This window comes from Azolla caroliniana, unplaced genomic scaffold, assembly GCF_043228905.1.
Source record: "Azolla caroliniana isolate FFs.n. ecotype wild unplaced genomic scaffold, voAzoCaro1.0.p SCAF_12, whole genome shotgun sequence".
NCBI lineage: Eukaryota > Viridiplantae > Streptophyta > Polypodiopsida > Salviniales > Salviniaceae > Azolla > Azolla caroliniana.
Genome location: NW_028230447.1, coordinates 4,036,678 through 4,052,756, shown reverse-complemented (window position 1 = coordinate 4,052,756; position 16,079 = coordinate 4,036,678). Strand labels below are relative to the sequence as shown.

At 40.5% G+C, this 16,079-nt stretch overlaps 1 protein-coding gene across 2 annotated transcripts; it reads right to left on the bottom strand.

Moving 5' to 3' along the window:
• Positions 1-2,651: 2,651 nt before the first annotated feature.
• On the bottom strand, positions 2,652-9,387 carry LOC147856870 (protein ZINC INDUCED FACILITATOR-LIKE 1-like). 2 transcript variants are annotated; one of them, XM_087328435.1, is made up of 17 exons: positions 9,103-9,387; positions 7,650-7,690; positions 7,519-7,579; positions 6,820-6,922; positions 6,597-6,699; positions 6,458-6,511; positions 6,313-6,375; positions 6,187-6,236; positions 6,000-6,075; positions 5,688-5,909; positions 5,451-5,538; positions 5,239-5,324; positions 5,034-5,141; positions 3,928-3,972; positions 3,719-3,807; positions 3,551-3,594; positions 2,652-2,970 (listed from the first exon to the last, which is right to left on the bottom strand). In XM_087328435.1, the coding sequence occupies exons 1-17, from the start codon at positions 9,314-9,316 to the stop codon at positions 2,783-2,785; spliced, it is 1,635 nt and encodes a 544-aa protein (XP_087184561.1). In that variant the 5' UTR covers positions 9,317-9,387; the 3' UTR covers positions 2,652-2,782. The 2 variants fall into 2 exon arrangements, 1 of the variants encoding a protein (XP_087184561.1); XR_015530592.1 differs by lacking the exon at positions 2,652-2,970 and having other exon boundaries at positions 3,552-3,594; positions 5,077-5,141.
• Between the last annotated feature and the right edge of the window lie 6,692 nt (positions 9,388-16,079).

Sequence of the window (16,079 nt, the reverse complement as noted above, 5' to 3'; positions counted from 1 at the left end):
ATTGGGACCCCGTTGATTATTAGTGGACAAATCCTTTTATTAGTAACAACTTTAATATTTCCCAATATTTTGTATATTTGGGAAGACATGTGTTGTTGTATACACAAGATGTGTTACCAACTGCACTTCAATACTGGTGTCAACAGGGTATTACTTTGAACTTTCTTGCTAAGTTCTAGGTTAACCTATGGGCAGGCAAGAAAATAGCTACAACAAATACGTCATGTACATTGGTTGCTTGTGCATCAAGCCTTGCATGTTAGCACATGGCTGCGTAAGATGGGTGTATCCTCTAGTTGTGTTCATTGTCATTTACAAGTGGAAACTCAGAAACATTGTCTATGGGACTATACATTGAGTCTCAACTGGTATAGCAACGCTTCCTTAGAATATTTGCTAACTACTTTCCCACATTGGTATCATGGTTGTAACATATGTAACATACCGTACGCATACAATACGTATGCTACGTATTTTATAAGTATTCTAAAAAAAAATTATAAGTTCTTAGAATACGTATTTAAAGGTAAAATATGTTGAGTACATTTTGAATACGTTGAGTACGTTGTTGAATACGTTTTGAATACGTTGTTGAATACGTTGAATACATCAAATACTTGAACACCATTGATGTTGAATGCAAAGATACTTGGAATTTGAATACTATATAGTAAATACCAATTATCTTTATTGCCCATGGATAAATGGTGTTTCAATATTTAAATAATTATTTTCTTTTTAAATTATTTACAAATTTAGGCTTAGAAAAAATGATGGTTCCAAAAGGTTGAATACGTTTAGAATACGTGTGGGTATTCTAAAACGTACTCTATCTATAAAGTACGCATTTTTTAACAACAATGATTGGTATTCACATGGAGCATGGTGGTTTGGATGTCACTTGTTCCTTCTAGTTTATATTATGACGTAAAATCTATGGACCATGGTTTTCACACCAAATCTGGAAGTGTCCATGTACTTCCATTAGTGTTTATACAAGTTTTAGGGATAAGGAACGAGGTGCAACCACTGTGGGAGACATTGAGGAGTACGACTGCATATTACATCTGGAAGGCTCGGTGCTCTCTCGTTTTTCATAAAGTTAGAGCCTCACCAATTGAATTGGTAAAAGTATTTGGTTGGACATGGTTCATACTTTGAAGGGTCAACGGGATTGTATTGTTGGAGATTTTGACGATAAAGTTGCTCAACACCATCAGTTTCCTACTTTGTAGACAACTACTCCACTTAAGACCTTGAAGAATGGCACAACTTGTTTAGCACTTCTAGCCACCAAAATGGTTGTTTCCTCCACAAATCATATGGGAATGAAAACTTTGTAAATTGTTTACACTACTGAATGGATATCTTTTTCAGAAAAAGAAAATGCACACATCCATACAATATAACATGCTTTTCTTTTTTTTTCTTAATCCCTCTCATGATAATGAGTTTTTGTACATGATGAGATGTATTAAGAGATATATTCCTCTTTATTATTGTTTTTTATTAATGGATCAAGATAATGCATCATGTAAAAAATAATAAAAAAGAGGAATATAACTTTTAATACATCTCATCGTGTAAAAAAACTCAAAATAGTAAAATACAATATAGTATATATTGACACACTCAAATAAAAAGGGTTCCCTTGTGCAAAACTTGTAATGTATGATTCCTTGCATATGTCCTACAAATTAAGCCGACACTAAGATAAAAATGTCATTCATGCCCTAAACAAGTGGCTTGCCTTCTAAACCAAGCAATTAGGTCCTAAGCTTGTTAGTCTAACAACATGGTGGATTTGCTTAGCAATAAGGGCATAATCGTCCCATTAGCATTACAATTGTAATGTCGATGCTTGTTTCGTGCAAGCTATCATATCCCCAATCTCAAAGTGGTCCTGAATATTTGATATCTCATCACATAAGACCTAAACATATTCATATTGCTCCATGTTGCGCTTGCAATATGTACATGAACATCTTACATGAATTCCCCTTTCTCTAAGATGCATTTTAGAAAGCTAAGCTATAAATATGAAAGTGCATGATTCTAAACACTTGAATTTCTATCTCCTCCCTATAAAAGAAGCGAAAAAAAGAAAATAAACGCAAATTTGTTTAGTAACAACTGATTATCAAAATAAATAATGGAATTTGAGTTCCCCTTTTCCACTAGGCACAATTTGTCGATAATTTTGAACTAGGCCCAATTTGTCAATAATTTTGAACTAAGACCCTACCTAACAAGTTACAACAATCCATGAATTAAGAGCTTTAGAAAATGGAAATGGACTTGGAAGTTGGATGGAAACATTTTATAGTACACGAACCTTTAAAGACACAAACCAAGGGTAGGAATAAAATATTTCTAGAAAATTTAGGGTGTAAAGAATGACACATTTGAAAGGGCCTCATGTCCTATTTATTTGAAAAGAAACACCATAAGCATATGGGACCTTGGAGGGAATACCAATGTACCCTTGCACTTCATTACAATGAACAACGACAAAAAAAACATATGAAAAGAATGAGAAATGAATTATTTTTCTATGATTTATGTCTAGCACTTATGTTAAGTTCGTATAATTGAAGTTAATCTAATGCTTCAAAAAATGATGCGTTTGCTTATTTATCAGGATTTGTCGAGAACAGCAAACACTTTATTTAATGGCTTCTATGACTCAATTACATTGACTATGAATTTATACCTACAACATGTTATCGATTTACATCGAGCCCTAAACCCTATGTTTCAGCTTTATATTTTCCTTTTTTTCCTAATCCATGGTGAAAGAGGAGACACGTCTCAACTTCTCTTGCTCATGATCTTGAGTCTCCTCGATTGCTTGTTGCGAAGTCCCTTCAGGTGTGGGTTTGTTGACGGATGATGACAAGATGGGCTCGAAAGTAACCAAAAATGTAATCAATGCAGGTGCCGCTAAAACGGTAAACACCATCCACATTCCTAGAGAGGAAGAAAACACACTCATTCCTTTTTAGTTATACACAATATATAAATGGTGGGAAACCTCAAAGTGAGGTAAAAACTCACAAAAGAACATACACACGTGACACACATTGTTATTAGCGGCACATTCAATTACAATAAACAAAAACTTGCTTTGTTTTAGCAATTCAAAAACAACAATATACCCCTAACATTAGGCATATTTTACCTGGATACCCCTCAATAATTTATCAAAATACCCATCAAATTTGGTTGGGCTTAATCAATGTTTCCTGATGGAAAACTAGCTATCTACTCACTTCGATCACGCCCAATTTAGTTGATTAGTTGGCGACCTATATAAGGCGGGTTAATTAAATTTACTCTGATTCAAATTGCCACAACTTAAATTAATGGACTAATTAAATTTGATGGGCATGTTCATGAATAGTTTTTTTCAAACTATCCAAGACTAAGTAATATGAAAACCCGCAAAAGATCAAAACTAGCACGAGGTAAAAACAACAGAACACGTTGCCGTTCAAAATCTTGTCTTCTTTATAAAGCCTAGGAAGAACAAAAATAATGCGAGTCTCACCTGGGAGAAATGAGGTATCCATCCGACTTTCCGCCCACGAGAATCTGCAATTTGTTGCTTACACTTTGTAAGTCATTCTCGTCCGATTTTCTTAGCACAAAGAGAACAAAAACAAAATGGTGTTTTGCTAGAAAGAAAGAAAAACCGGGGCATGACGAAATAACTCACAGAGCTCCAGCAGAAGCAGGGCCAACAGCTTTGAAGAGTGACATAAATGTCATTGAGAGACCATTAGCAACACCTCTTTGGCTTGTCAACTTCATTCAGAAGGGTAAAAAAAAACAAGAACAAATAAGAGAAAGACCAATCTCTTGTCCCATGGGTCTCTTTTTGAAACATTTCTCTAGAAACTTAGATAGACAGCATAATTCGCTTACCACGGAGTTGTTAATCATGAGAAATGAGCCGGTCACAATGCAAGCCTGTCCGGAAAAAAAAGGTCCAAAATACAAGTTATAGGATAAATGCACCAGTCCTAAAAACCTCTCTTCTTTTTCCTCTTCTTTTCAAAGTACGGATTTAAATGAATTCTACAAAAGACATTCCAAAACTGCCAGTGTAGCCTTATGCTGAGGATAGTACAAACATTAAACAAAACATTATATGCAACCTTGATTTGCCCTATTTTATATACATTCTGTAAGTTTTGAATATTTACCCTAGTTTATTTACTTATTAAGTTTTGAATATTAAGTGTGATGCCTAATAGGTAAACCTTGATTACCAAAATTTATATGCTTATAGATGTCATGGTAGAGTTTAACATGGGCAGCCATCAGATACCAAATTGCTTTTGTTATTTATCCAATAGAGAGGATCATAACAAAGCTTATATATTGTTCAATGAAAAGTGAGCTCTTATAACGACATCCTTGCTCTCATATCACATCTTTACACAACTTCTTGTTGATTTTTGTTAGTTGGAAGTGTGATTGTAAAAGAAGAATATCCCAATACAAATTAAAAAAATAGAGTAAAAGATGAATTCCTCAATAAAAAACAACGTCATTCAAATAGAAATTAAACAATGAAAACACATTATGGGACGAAGGTCATCTTCTAGCCGTGAAAGTATTTGGAGTGCTAAAGTTTAAAACTGTTTCTATACCTAGGACTCATAATTGGCAAAGATTCAGTTGATGATTCACATGGTGAATTTCTAGGGATTTATGTCCAATCCAAAATCCTTTAAATCAGTCCTCCCCTCAGCATAAGCAATGAAGTGTCAATGACCGAGATCTTGTCTAGAAAGAAGAAGAATCTAAATGGGTTTTCTAAGGGCTTCACTGAGAGGTTCAGAAGATCTCAAATATCAAATTTATTGTTTTTCTTATTGAAGAACCTACTACAAGACAGCTCTAGGCTATGTAGAGTAATTTTCTCTTGCAGATGTTAGGCTATGTTATTGAATAATATAAGTATGGATTCACAAAGAAGACGCCATCAAAACAGATTATACGAGACGAGATTAAAGAGCACATACAGATAGCAAATTCTTGATAACAGCCGCAGACATGAGCACTAACCATAATCCTACACCACTGAGTCCCACTATCAAAGGATAACTCAGAGTCAAAGGAACTGACAAAACCTGTCCAAGACATTAGAGAAGTTAGCATAGTTTCAGATTTATTATGATATATATATATATATTATATACCCACAAAATGCGCTTTTTGCACTCTTACCGATGGAATGCGAGCCAACAAAATAGGTCCAAATCTCTTAGCCAATGATGCAAACACAAAAAGCTGAAACAAAAGCAGCGCAGCTCCTACGTGACAATAATATATAAGTCAGGGTGTTGAACGAAAAGCCCTCAAAAGTTTGTTAATGAATGGCTTTATTTCTTGATATAATCTATCTTGCCTACATATAAGATACAATCACAACATCAAACCTCCAACAGCAAGAACATTGCCAACTTGGGATGTTGTCATTCCTAGTCCTCCATATGTAGTAGGACTTACCGTCCATAAAGAAAATATCTATACAGAAAAATCCTAGAATTTGTTAACACAATGTAATAAAAAATAGGAGTGTTTAAAACAGTGATTCATGTATATTGGATATATGGAAGTTATGACAGTTATTCATTAAAATATGGAACCAAGAACAGCATGTGGATGATTGTAACCTCAGAGTATGCCATATCATGTAATCCCCAGAGGCAGTAAACAAAAATTGCAGCCACCATTGCCTGGTTTTTCCATAACGGTACTTTTTTCACTTGAGCATTATCTCTGGTGATACCAATCACATGGCCCTCCTCCTTAATGGCATTATCACTATCGTTTGTTTGGTCACGGGTAACATCTCCTTGAAATGTCTCAATAATCACATGATTGTGCACACTTTCCTGTTGAATGAAGACAGTAATACAATCAGTGATACAAATCGCAATAAACCTGATGCTTCAAGAGTGGAATAGAGAAGATTAGATACATACTGGAAGCCAAAAACATATCACTATCCCTACTACAGAGAAGAAGGATATACATAAGCATGGTAACGCATAGGGGAACCTGCAAATTTCCAGACCACGATTATTATGTATAAGCTGAACTAAGCATTTCAAGACCAGTGCTTTATTTAGTTCTTGTTTTATTTGCACACACATTCCCCGAAAAACTCACTGATCAAACAGGGATCCACTTGGAAAGAGCCATGGATACTTGGTGCTAGGCTGTAACAGTAGATATGAGAACAACGTGATAAGCCCAACCAGTCAAAATATAAATTACTCACAAGAATCAATATACCTGAGCAAGATATCCTCCAATAGCTGGACCAATAATCAAACCAAGACCCCACATTGTCCCTACCTATAGAACAGTGATGTTTGTAAAGTGGAGTACAAAAGACATTACTTTTTTGTTAAGGATCAAGAGTAAAAAGGATAGTAACCAATGATAAGCCCTGCGCTTGATGCTCTTCACTACATATCTCTGATGCATAAGCCTGAAGTTTTTAAATGTGAGCTTTACTTTTACTCATAACAACTTTAAACAGAATTTCATCAAAACAAGGTGAAATTATGGCGTACACGAACTGCTCCTAATGTTGCATTTGTAAATCCAAGCAAGAACCTTGATAGCAGTGCGACCCAAAAATTTGGGCTGAAGCCAAACACTGTATTAAAGAGAACTCTGGAAAGATCAAAACAAAGTAAATAAAATCTGATTGCATCCATCGCATTAGAAACACACACAATTTCATTCAAATCAAAATCCAAAATATACATAGGTTAAAAGTTTTCAACCACTTACATTGATGAAGTACCAATCAGCATGACAGGTTTACGACCATATCTATCAGAAAACATGCCCCATGGTGTTGAAGTGAAGAAACGCCCCAGCATAAGTGCTGATCCTGCACGAAATGTGGTATGAGAAATCTCTCATACAAAACCCAAGAATTTGAGAATGTGCTGCATTAATGCGCATTCATGCACAAATGATAGCTACCATGAGGATAAGCTAATAATAATTATGTCATAATATATTACACAAAGAAAAAAAGGATTTTAATTATGAAACAAGAGCAACAGTGAAAAAAATTGGAAAAAAGTCATATTGTACTTGATGCCCTTAATTCAAACATCAGAATCATGGTATTCACACCACATAATCATCAAATCATAATGCTTATTTAAGTCTTCCAAGAACGACACAAAGTTAGAGTTTTGTAGAATTAGTTTATATAAGTTTTATTAAAAGAAGCCTTTCCAAAAAACTTGTATGCAATATCCATCTTAATTAGCAAAGTCGCATTATTTGCACCATAAAAATGCTACAGTTATATATGTTTTCAATGACCTACACAAAACTTGAGTTCGTCGATTAGCTTCTACTAGTTCTATTTATAAAAAAAATACAAAAATCTTACATGAAAATTCCTACCTTAATTAAAACATCAGCTTCACATGAATAGCCTTAAAAGAAGGAATGAAAAGGAAAAGAAAGTACCTATATAACCTGCATAAGAACCAATGTTGGTATCTGATTTAGCTATACCAAAATCTCTAACCTGTAGTACATTGCACACATTATAATTGGCAAAGTCATTGCAGCTGAATAGCTAAAGTGTTTCAAAATACCATGAAGTATAGAAACGGGAAGAGTGATGAAATTGGCAATGCTGTCAACAGTAAACGACAATGAATCAGAACTTAGCCAGAAAAGCAAATTAAACTTACAATACAATAGGAAGCCCAAAAAAATCTATAAGGTTCTCAGTATGTACATATTACCTCAATTTTCTATCAGTAAAATCATGCATGGTCAAGTTTCTATGAGAAAAATAAACTGAAGACCCTTTGTGCACCATGAACTATTGTATGACAATTGAGCAAAATGAGAATTTGACAGCCATCGTTGAAAAGTTACTTTTATTGACATGGAAACAAGATTTACATGTTCAAATGGAATGGGAAAGGATACTAAAATTGCTCAATCAATAAATAAGACATTTGATGTTGCGCATTGTTATGATATTCGAATTGAATTGGGGGAGTCAAAATTTCAAAGTTCAAAATTCGAAATTGCATCTAGGTTGCCAAATGTTTAATCGAGTGTATTATCACTAAACAGCATTGATTTACCATGTTGCATACCCTATTGATGTATCACTGTTTATAATGATGGTTCACCTTATTTGCTTTTCTGGAGAATCGATAAAACTTCATTCGTGCTACTGGGCAAGCAAACCAATTTTATATCATGCAATAGGATGAGCATCGTCAATAATATATATTTTTCTCATGTAACTCTATGGTGAACTGCCACAATTACACCAAGCTGATAGGATTGATAAATGACATTTCTTAATTCTAAATTTTGATGGTGTAACACCATATTCCAGAAGTGATCAAACGATTCATGAGCCATTAAAAGACATATAGTTGAGTATAGGACGTTAATCATGAACCAGGAAAGGACAAAAGGACAACATCATCAGGCATAAGTGATGATATAACGGAAAAGAGTATAGCAAGAATAGCAGATCAATGAAAATGAAGTGCATTGTCATGAGATTTGAGCCACAAGTGAAAACTAATCCAACTATCGATTTAATTGTCTTGAGGTTCAGATCATGACAACTAGACGCCATCACCACCTTCCGATTTCATTGTCTTCGGGTTCAGCTTAAAAACAAGTAAAAACAAAAGCCAACTATCAAATTCACTGGCTTTAGGATTTGGGTACGCAGAACTATCGATTTTCACTGTCTTTAGGTTTGGGTTCGCAAATAAAAATGAATGAGAACTATGGATTCCCAGATTCGAATCCATACCGCCATTTTTTGTTACCCAAAATGCATCAACAAACTCGACCACATTCAGTTTCCGTTATATATATATATATATATATATATTTAAGCCATCAAGAAGGAAGAAAAACAGAAAAGATCATGTCAATCTCTGTCCAGCAATGAGTCATGAAATACAGCTGATGCATCTCGTGAAAGAACGAAACAGATGATGGCAATATCAAAAAACTAGAAAGAAAGAAACGTTTGGATCGGATTTAATATTTGATCAACTAGCTTACAGTTGCAAAGCACCATGATTGACACAAAGAACAGTTCTTTCTTGGGCGCATGTTTAGAAGAAGACTTCCGTCGAGCCATGGCGCAACCAGGGCAACCTTCGTGGTAACTTTTCTGAAGCTGGCCATTGATAACTACATCCTGAGGGATCTGCTTCAACCCATCATCTCCGAGGAGAAGAGGAGATTGCAGGGATGGTTTCTCTGCTTCTTTCATGTTCAGACAGACAGTCAGTCAGTCAGACAGACAGTTAGTTAGTTAGTTAGTTAGTTAGTTAGTTAGTTAGTTAGAAACTGCAAGGAGGGTAATGAGGAGAAAAGCAAAGACAGACAGACATACACAAGCAGAAAGAAAGATATACGAAAATCTATAGATAAAACATAGACGCACAGAGAGAGAGAGAGAGAGAGAGAGAGAGAGAAGAAGAAGAAGAAGAAGAAGATGGAGGTGGGCTATGGCGGAGACGTATGCAGTGAGATCAGAAATGAAAGGAGAGTTTTTTGTCTTCTTCTTCTGATTTTCTTTACAAAAGAAGCAGAGACAGAGAGAAAAAAAAAACAGACACCCAAATCCCAACAAACTTGACCAGTTTTTTACTCCCTAGATTCTGCTCCACTCCGAATGATTATTTATCACCAATCACCATCACCAGATGCCGTCGGCAGATTCCGATTCCCTCGGAGATTCCCGTCACCCACACGTTCCTTTCCCCGAAAGATTCCGTCACCACCCCCCTTTGTCATCCCCCTTTGCAGATTCCGATTCCTTTGGAGATTCCAGTCGCCCACACATTCCTTCCTTCGAAGAAGATTCCGTCACCCGCAAGATTTTGATTCCTTCGAAGATTCCCGTCGCCCACACATTCCTTCCCCCAAGATTCCAGTCACCCACACATTCCTTTCCCCGAGATTCTAGTCACCCGTACATTTCAATTCCTTTAGAGATTCCCGTCGCCCACACATTCCTTCCCCCGAGATTCCAGTCACCCGTAGATTTCAATTCCTTTAGAGATTCCCGTCGCCCACACATTCCTTCCCTCGAGATTCCAATCACCCGTAGATTTTGATTCCTTCGGAGATGACGTTGGCCCCCCTAGATTCAGATTCCTTCAAAGATTCTTGTCGCCCACACATTCCTTCCCCGAAGATTCCAGTCACCTACAGATTCTGATTCCTTCAAAGATTCCCGTCACCCACACATTCCTTCCCTCGAGATTCCAAACACCCACAAATTCCTTCCCTGAGATGCCGTCACCCGCAAATTCTGTCCTCAAAGAATGTCATCGATAGATTCCTTCGGAATGACCGGCCCCCTCCCCCAAAAACACATTCCTTCACCTCTCGCCTACCTCTCGTCGACAAAGTTCCCAGCCTTTTTTCTTTCTCTCCCCCACGAGGCCCTTGTCTCCTCCACCTCCTCCTTCCGTATCCTTCTTTGATTCTTGTGCCCCTGATTGATCCCACCTCATATGTGTCCGACTCTCTAGCAAAGTTCGTGCTTTCACTGTTCCAAGATTCGGCCCCTTCTTTGGCCTTTTATTATACTCGTTCTTGCCTCCATTCGATTGATTAAGTTGCCAAATGTTTGTCTTTGTATTCCTTTGTCGCGAAGTGTTTGTCTTTGTATTCCTTTACACACATGCCTCGTTGATTCCTTTGCTTGTACCTCTCATAGAAAGTTTCGAGCTTTACTTTTTAATTGTCCTTGGAATTGACAATGTGTGTGTGTGTGTGTGGTAGACCATTTTTACTTTATGATAAAAAAGAGAATATATATGTCAAAGACATTAATTTGTATTAACAAAATAATGGAAGATTATAATTATAACGTATACAATTAAATGGGGGCTACATTTAGTAAAAAAGGGACCTTATGAAATAAGGAATTGCGTAGAAGAACTAGGAGAGTGTATGTATATGTAATGTCCATGGGAAAAGAAGGATGTGTGAATATGTGTATGCATGTGCATATATGTATGTAAAATTGTTTAGTATTTACTTGGGGTTGAGGGTTTAAGTTTTGATGGAGGGTATTTAGGTTTGGAGTGTTTTAGGGTTGCATGTCGATGCAAGAGCTCAACTTATTCTTCATCAATGGCTCGGCATTAGTATTTGTAAACAATCAAGTATATGATTGCGTGCAATGGAAATGAATTAGGAGAGAGAGCGAGCGAGAGAGAGAGATTATATTATCGTCTTCGGAGGTCAAATATGACCTATGAGACCAAAAATATTACATTTCACGTGATACATGTAAAAGTGAGTAGTGACTCTTGATGTTCAAGAACTTTACCAATGAATGTTGCAATCGAGAGTGCACATTGTGGTTATGAGAGGAATTCATGCAAGGATTGGGCTTGGTCGAAGAGATGTGGAAAGCATGGTCGAATATGATCAAAGGCAGAGCATTGTATCAGAATCAGAGTGCGATACTTAGATTCGCGAACTTGTTTAGGGCAAAGTGTGCATAGCCGACCACTCTCATCACGTGTGCCCCAACGCCTTGTCTCACATCTCAATGCATGTGAGCTAAGTCGCATGGAAGCAATGGTTCGAATGGCAGATAACGATATGGGTTCTAACATGTGTCAATGTGTACGGTGTCGTGAGGATTCGCGGCCACAGTGCGAAAATTGTGTGCACTCACTCTTGTAAAGGATGTACAAAGGTAGCTCGTGCCTTTAAGGCGCCGAATAGGAGTAATAACAGGACAGACTATCCCTTGTAATAAGGGATATTTATCCCACATTATTACACCACTCCCTTCTTGTGCTATAAAAGGAAGGGAGGGTCTCTTGTGTGGGGGTTGCGCATTTTTAGTTAGGAGGGTATACCACTTAGGTCCAAGGTATGGTAGGTTTCTCTTCTTACTTACTTTCTTACTTACTTTCTTTAGGGATTCATCTAGGTCTTCTTCTTCTTCTTCATCGTCGTGTGGGTTGAGTTTTCGTGTCTGTTTAGGGTTTAGTCCGGTTAAGAGCTTGTATGTCCTAAGGGGTTTTCGCTTCTGCTCTGTCTCCTATGCAAGACCCCGCTCGGCGCGAGGAGCCCGAGAGCTCCCCGCTCGGCAGCTTCTGTTGTTGTAACCTAACCTACCTTAGTCCGACTCGAAGCTGAAGTTGTATCTCGCTCTTGTAAATATACATAAGTGAAGTTCCGTGCGTCTGTGTCTTCAGAGTTTCTTCTTTCTGTTTCTGTACATATGTGCGTGTGTGAGCGTGCATGAAAGCACAGTGAACCGAACCGTAGTCTTCGTACTTATTAATATGCGTATAAATATATATACTTAGGTCTATCGGGCCTTCCATAAATATGGTTGTGAAGGATCAACGGGTGCGTGTATGTGCGTGCTCTCCCTCTACGTTGTTGTGTTGTTCCGTTCACGCGTAGGAAAATAAGGCGGGACCGCGGGGGCCCTGAATCGAGGAGCAAGAGAAAGAAGAGGAAGCGAGAAGCACGCGAGCGTGGAGTCAGATAGGCCTGATTACAACCGACAACGCTTACTGGTTGACTAAATCACGAACGTGTACACTGATTGGTCAAGATGCACGCTCACCGGTCGGCGTACCAAGAGACTCGCAGAACACAGGGAGATAGGAAACAGGAGAATCGACACTAATAATAAGAAAGATTACAACGTTTGCAAGATTACAACCCGCAAGCCGGCAACAGACCCAACACAGGCGACCACACACCCACGCACGCACACAATGGAGCCTCTACCGGAAGCACTCAGGCTTCCCTTGAAGTAGAGGCAACTGACCCAACCCTGTAGTGAACACTGATAAAGGAGGAGAGAGCTCGGTTCCCAGTCCGACAACACCTCGTCCTCACCAAAACGCGATACCCCTTTTCAGCCGTCTCCCCTTCCCTTTTTATAGGCCGCCGAGGAAGGACCGTTACATCCGAGTCACATCATCTTTATTCTCTGTCCCTTCGGACAAAGATCCGCTTCAATTTACTAGCCTATTAATATATTCTCCCTAGGATATACACATCCCGCCGGCGTATTCATAGTTATGTACAATGTGTTGGTTTGAGTGCACACGCGTAAGTGCAGTTACACGCGTTGAATTCCATGATTTCACCTAAGGCCGGTTTTCTCCACAACATCCAGCCCCACCAAACCGCGCATCCTCCGGCATGCACTAGAGAGGGACAAATGTTGGAGAAACCCGGCTCGTACTCACCCGTTGTTCTCTGAAACTTGCACACGCGTAAGTGCCGTTACACGCGCCGAATTCCATGATTCCACCTAAGGCCGGTTTTCTCCGCGACATCCACCCCCACCAAACCGTGCATCCTCCGGCATGTGCCAGAGAGGGACAAATGCTGGAGAAACCTAGCTCGTACTCACCCATTGTTCTTCGAAACATCACCCGCTCCAAACCGGTTGTCATTGTTGTCCCAGGTCCGGCTCGTCTTCATGCCGCTTCTTGAAAGCCTTGATCCTCTTCCCGGCTACTAGCACCGCTATCCGCGTCCCGTCGAGCTCCGCAAGATGGTAGGTACCATTATCGTTCGCACTCGTCACGATGTAGGGCCCGAACCACCTCCTCACAAACTTCTGCTTTGCCTTTAGTTGATTGTCGAGGCTGTTGTCATAAACCAACACCTAGTCGCCATCCTCGATCTTCTTCAATCATAGCCGGTGCATTCGGTCGAACCGGCCCTTGTTCCTCGCCCTCACTGTGTGCAGCTTCACCTTAGCCCGTTGCACGTCCTCCGGTCTTCGCTCGAGTTGTCGAAACCGCGCTGCCAACAGCTCCTCCTGGCTCATCTCGTCCTTCCAGTTCACCGCGGCCCAGGAAGAAATTGTTCGCTCCACCGGCATCATCGGCTTCTGCCTGTACATCAGCTCCGCCGGCATGAAGCTGGTCACTAAACTGTGCATAGTTCGGTCCGCCCATAGTGCGTAAGGTAGGAGCCGCAGCCAACTCCTAACTTGACCTTCACACGTGCGTACTAATGCCTTCACGATCGGCCTATGCCTGCGTTCTACCTTCCCGTTAGCCTCTGGGTTGTACGCCGTAGTGAGGGAGAGTTTAACCCCTAATCGGTCGAACAAATCTTTGGCTTCCTGCGCATCCAGCTCTCCCCGGTCAGCTACTATCTTTCCTACGCACCTGTACTGGCATACCAACTCTTTGATTAAGAACATGCATATGGCTGTAGTCATCTTTCGGGAATGCGTGGCCCTCTACTTGGTTTGTCGAGAACCCCTCGCGCAAGCACTAGGTACCGCATCTGCCCTACCCCCATCGGGATCGTCACTAAGTCTACCATCCACTTGAAATGAACGGTCGGTGGGTAGGTTGGGTGTAGCTCGGCTCAATGTCGGATCGCGGAGTGCATCTGGCAGTTTTCGCATGTTGTTACGAATTGGTGCACGTCTCGGTACAACCTCATCCACCAATACTTCTCCTTTAGCTTCTCGAACGTTGTCGTGTTGTTACGCTCACACATATGGAATAAGGCGGGACCGCGGGGGCCCTAAACCGAGGAGCGTGAGAGAGAAGAGGAAGAGAGGTTCGCAGAAACACGGAGAGACAAAAACGAAAGAATCAGTTCCAATAACAGTATAGATTACAAAGCTTTCAATGTTACAACCGGCAAGCCGGTGACAAACTCAACACAAACGAACACGCGTGCTGAAGTACATGGTGGAGCCTCTATCGGAAGCACACGGGCTTTCACGCAGCAGAGGCAACCAACCTGACCCAAAATCCCTACAGAAACAATAACGATGGTGGAGGAGAGAGCTCCGTTCCTAGTCCGACAACACTTTGTCCTGACATAAACGCGCGATCCCCCACTCAACCCTTTTTCTCTCCTTTTATAGCACAAGGAGAGAGAGACGTTACAAACTGTTACATCACTTTTATTCTCTGTCCTAGCAGACAGAGATCCTCTTCGATTCCCTACCTAAATGCATTCGTGCTACCGATGATGATTACATCGCTTGCCTATTCTTAACTATGTGCATACATCAAAACATGTGCTCGTGTGTAAGGGCCAGTTTACGCACACTATCCACCGATTCCTCGTAGGGACGGTTTTCTCCACGACAACGTCCCCCATGTCCCGCAATGTCCGGCCCAGGGACTCTAGTGGTATGCCCCTAGCAACCCCTCTCGCTTTGCCTTTCCTGCCACTATGTGGAGTGGGATGCCGCCTCGCTTCTTTGGGTGCCTCCATATGCTCTTGTCCCGTAGGAAGAAACGGTACGCCTTCTTCCGCATCCGGTTAGCCTCTTCCCTTGTCCATGCCGCGTCCGGCACCATTGTTTTCAGGAACCTGCCGATCTGGAGCCACTCCCCGTCGTACTCCCCCTCGTTGAACTCATTAAGTGCCGGAGTGCTCCTTGCCCTTGTTGTGATGTATCTCCGGGTTCAGAGACTTAATGTACGCGATCCACCTAAGCATTGCTAGGTCCGACATCGCGCATCCTGAAACCATACCAAGGATCAATAGGGAGACCGTCTCGATTATCACCTCCGTCCCGATCAAGTAGTCTTTATCGGCCTTGACTACCAAAATGATACCCCAGAGTTCGCATTTAACTTGGGTGTATCCTCGCTGCTGCTCACTTTGCACCTTCACTCTGAATCAGATGGGGAACCTCTTCACGACATCCGCCCCCACCTAACCGCGCATCCTCCGATATGCGCCAGAATAGACTTTTGCCGGAGAAGACCGGTTCGCGATTATCTTCCACTCTCTGGTTCGCCACTTGCTCCGAACCGGTCATCGTCGCCATTCATGCTCTCTGGGTCCGGTTCGTCCTCGTGCCGCTTCTTGAACGCTTTGATCCTCTTCCCGGCCACCGACACAACTATTCTTATTCCGTCGAGCTCCATGAGGTGGTAGGTGCCGTTGTCATTGGCGCTTGTCACTGTGTAAGGCCTGAATCACCTCCTCGCAAACTTCCGCATTGTCTTGTGCTGGTTGTCGAGGCTGTTGTCGTAGACCAAAACCCA

Excerpts from the sequence above, each read along its gene's own strand:
- LOC147856870 (XM_087328435.1), bottom strand. The coding sequence starts at position 9,316 with ATGAAAGAAGCAGAGAAACCATCCCTGCAATCTCCTCTTCTCCTCGGA. Across the intron at positions 7,691-9,102 it reads AATCATGGTGCTTTGCAACT|CATTGCCAATTTCATCACTC; the intron begins GTAAGCTAGTTG and ends TACTGTTGACAG. Across the intron at positions 5,325-5,450 it reads CAATGTTCTTGCTGTTGGAG|GAGCTGCGCTGCTTTTGTTT; the intron begins GTTTGATGTTGT and ends ATTGTCACGTAG.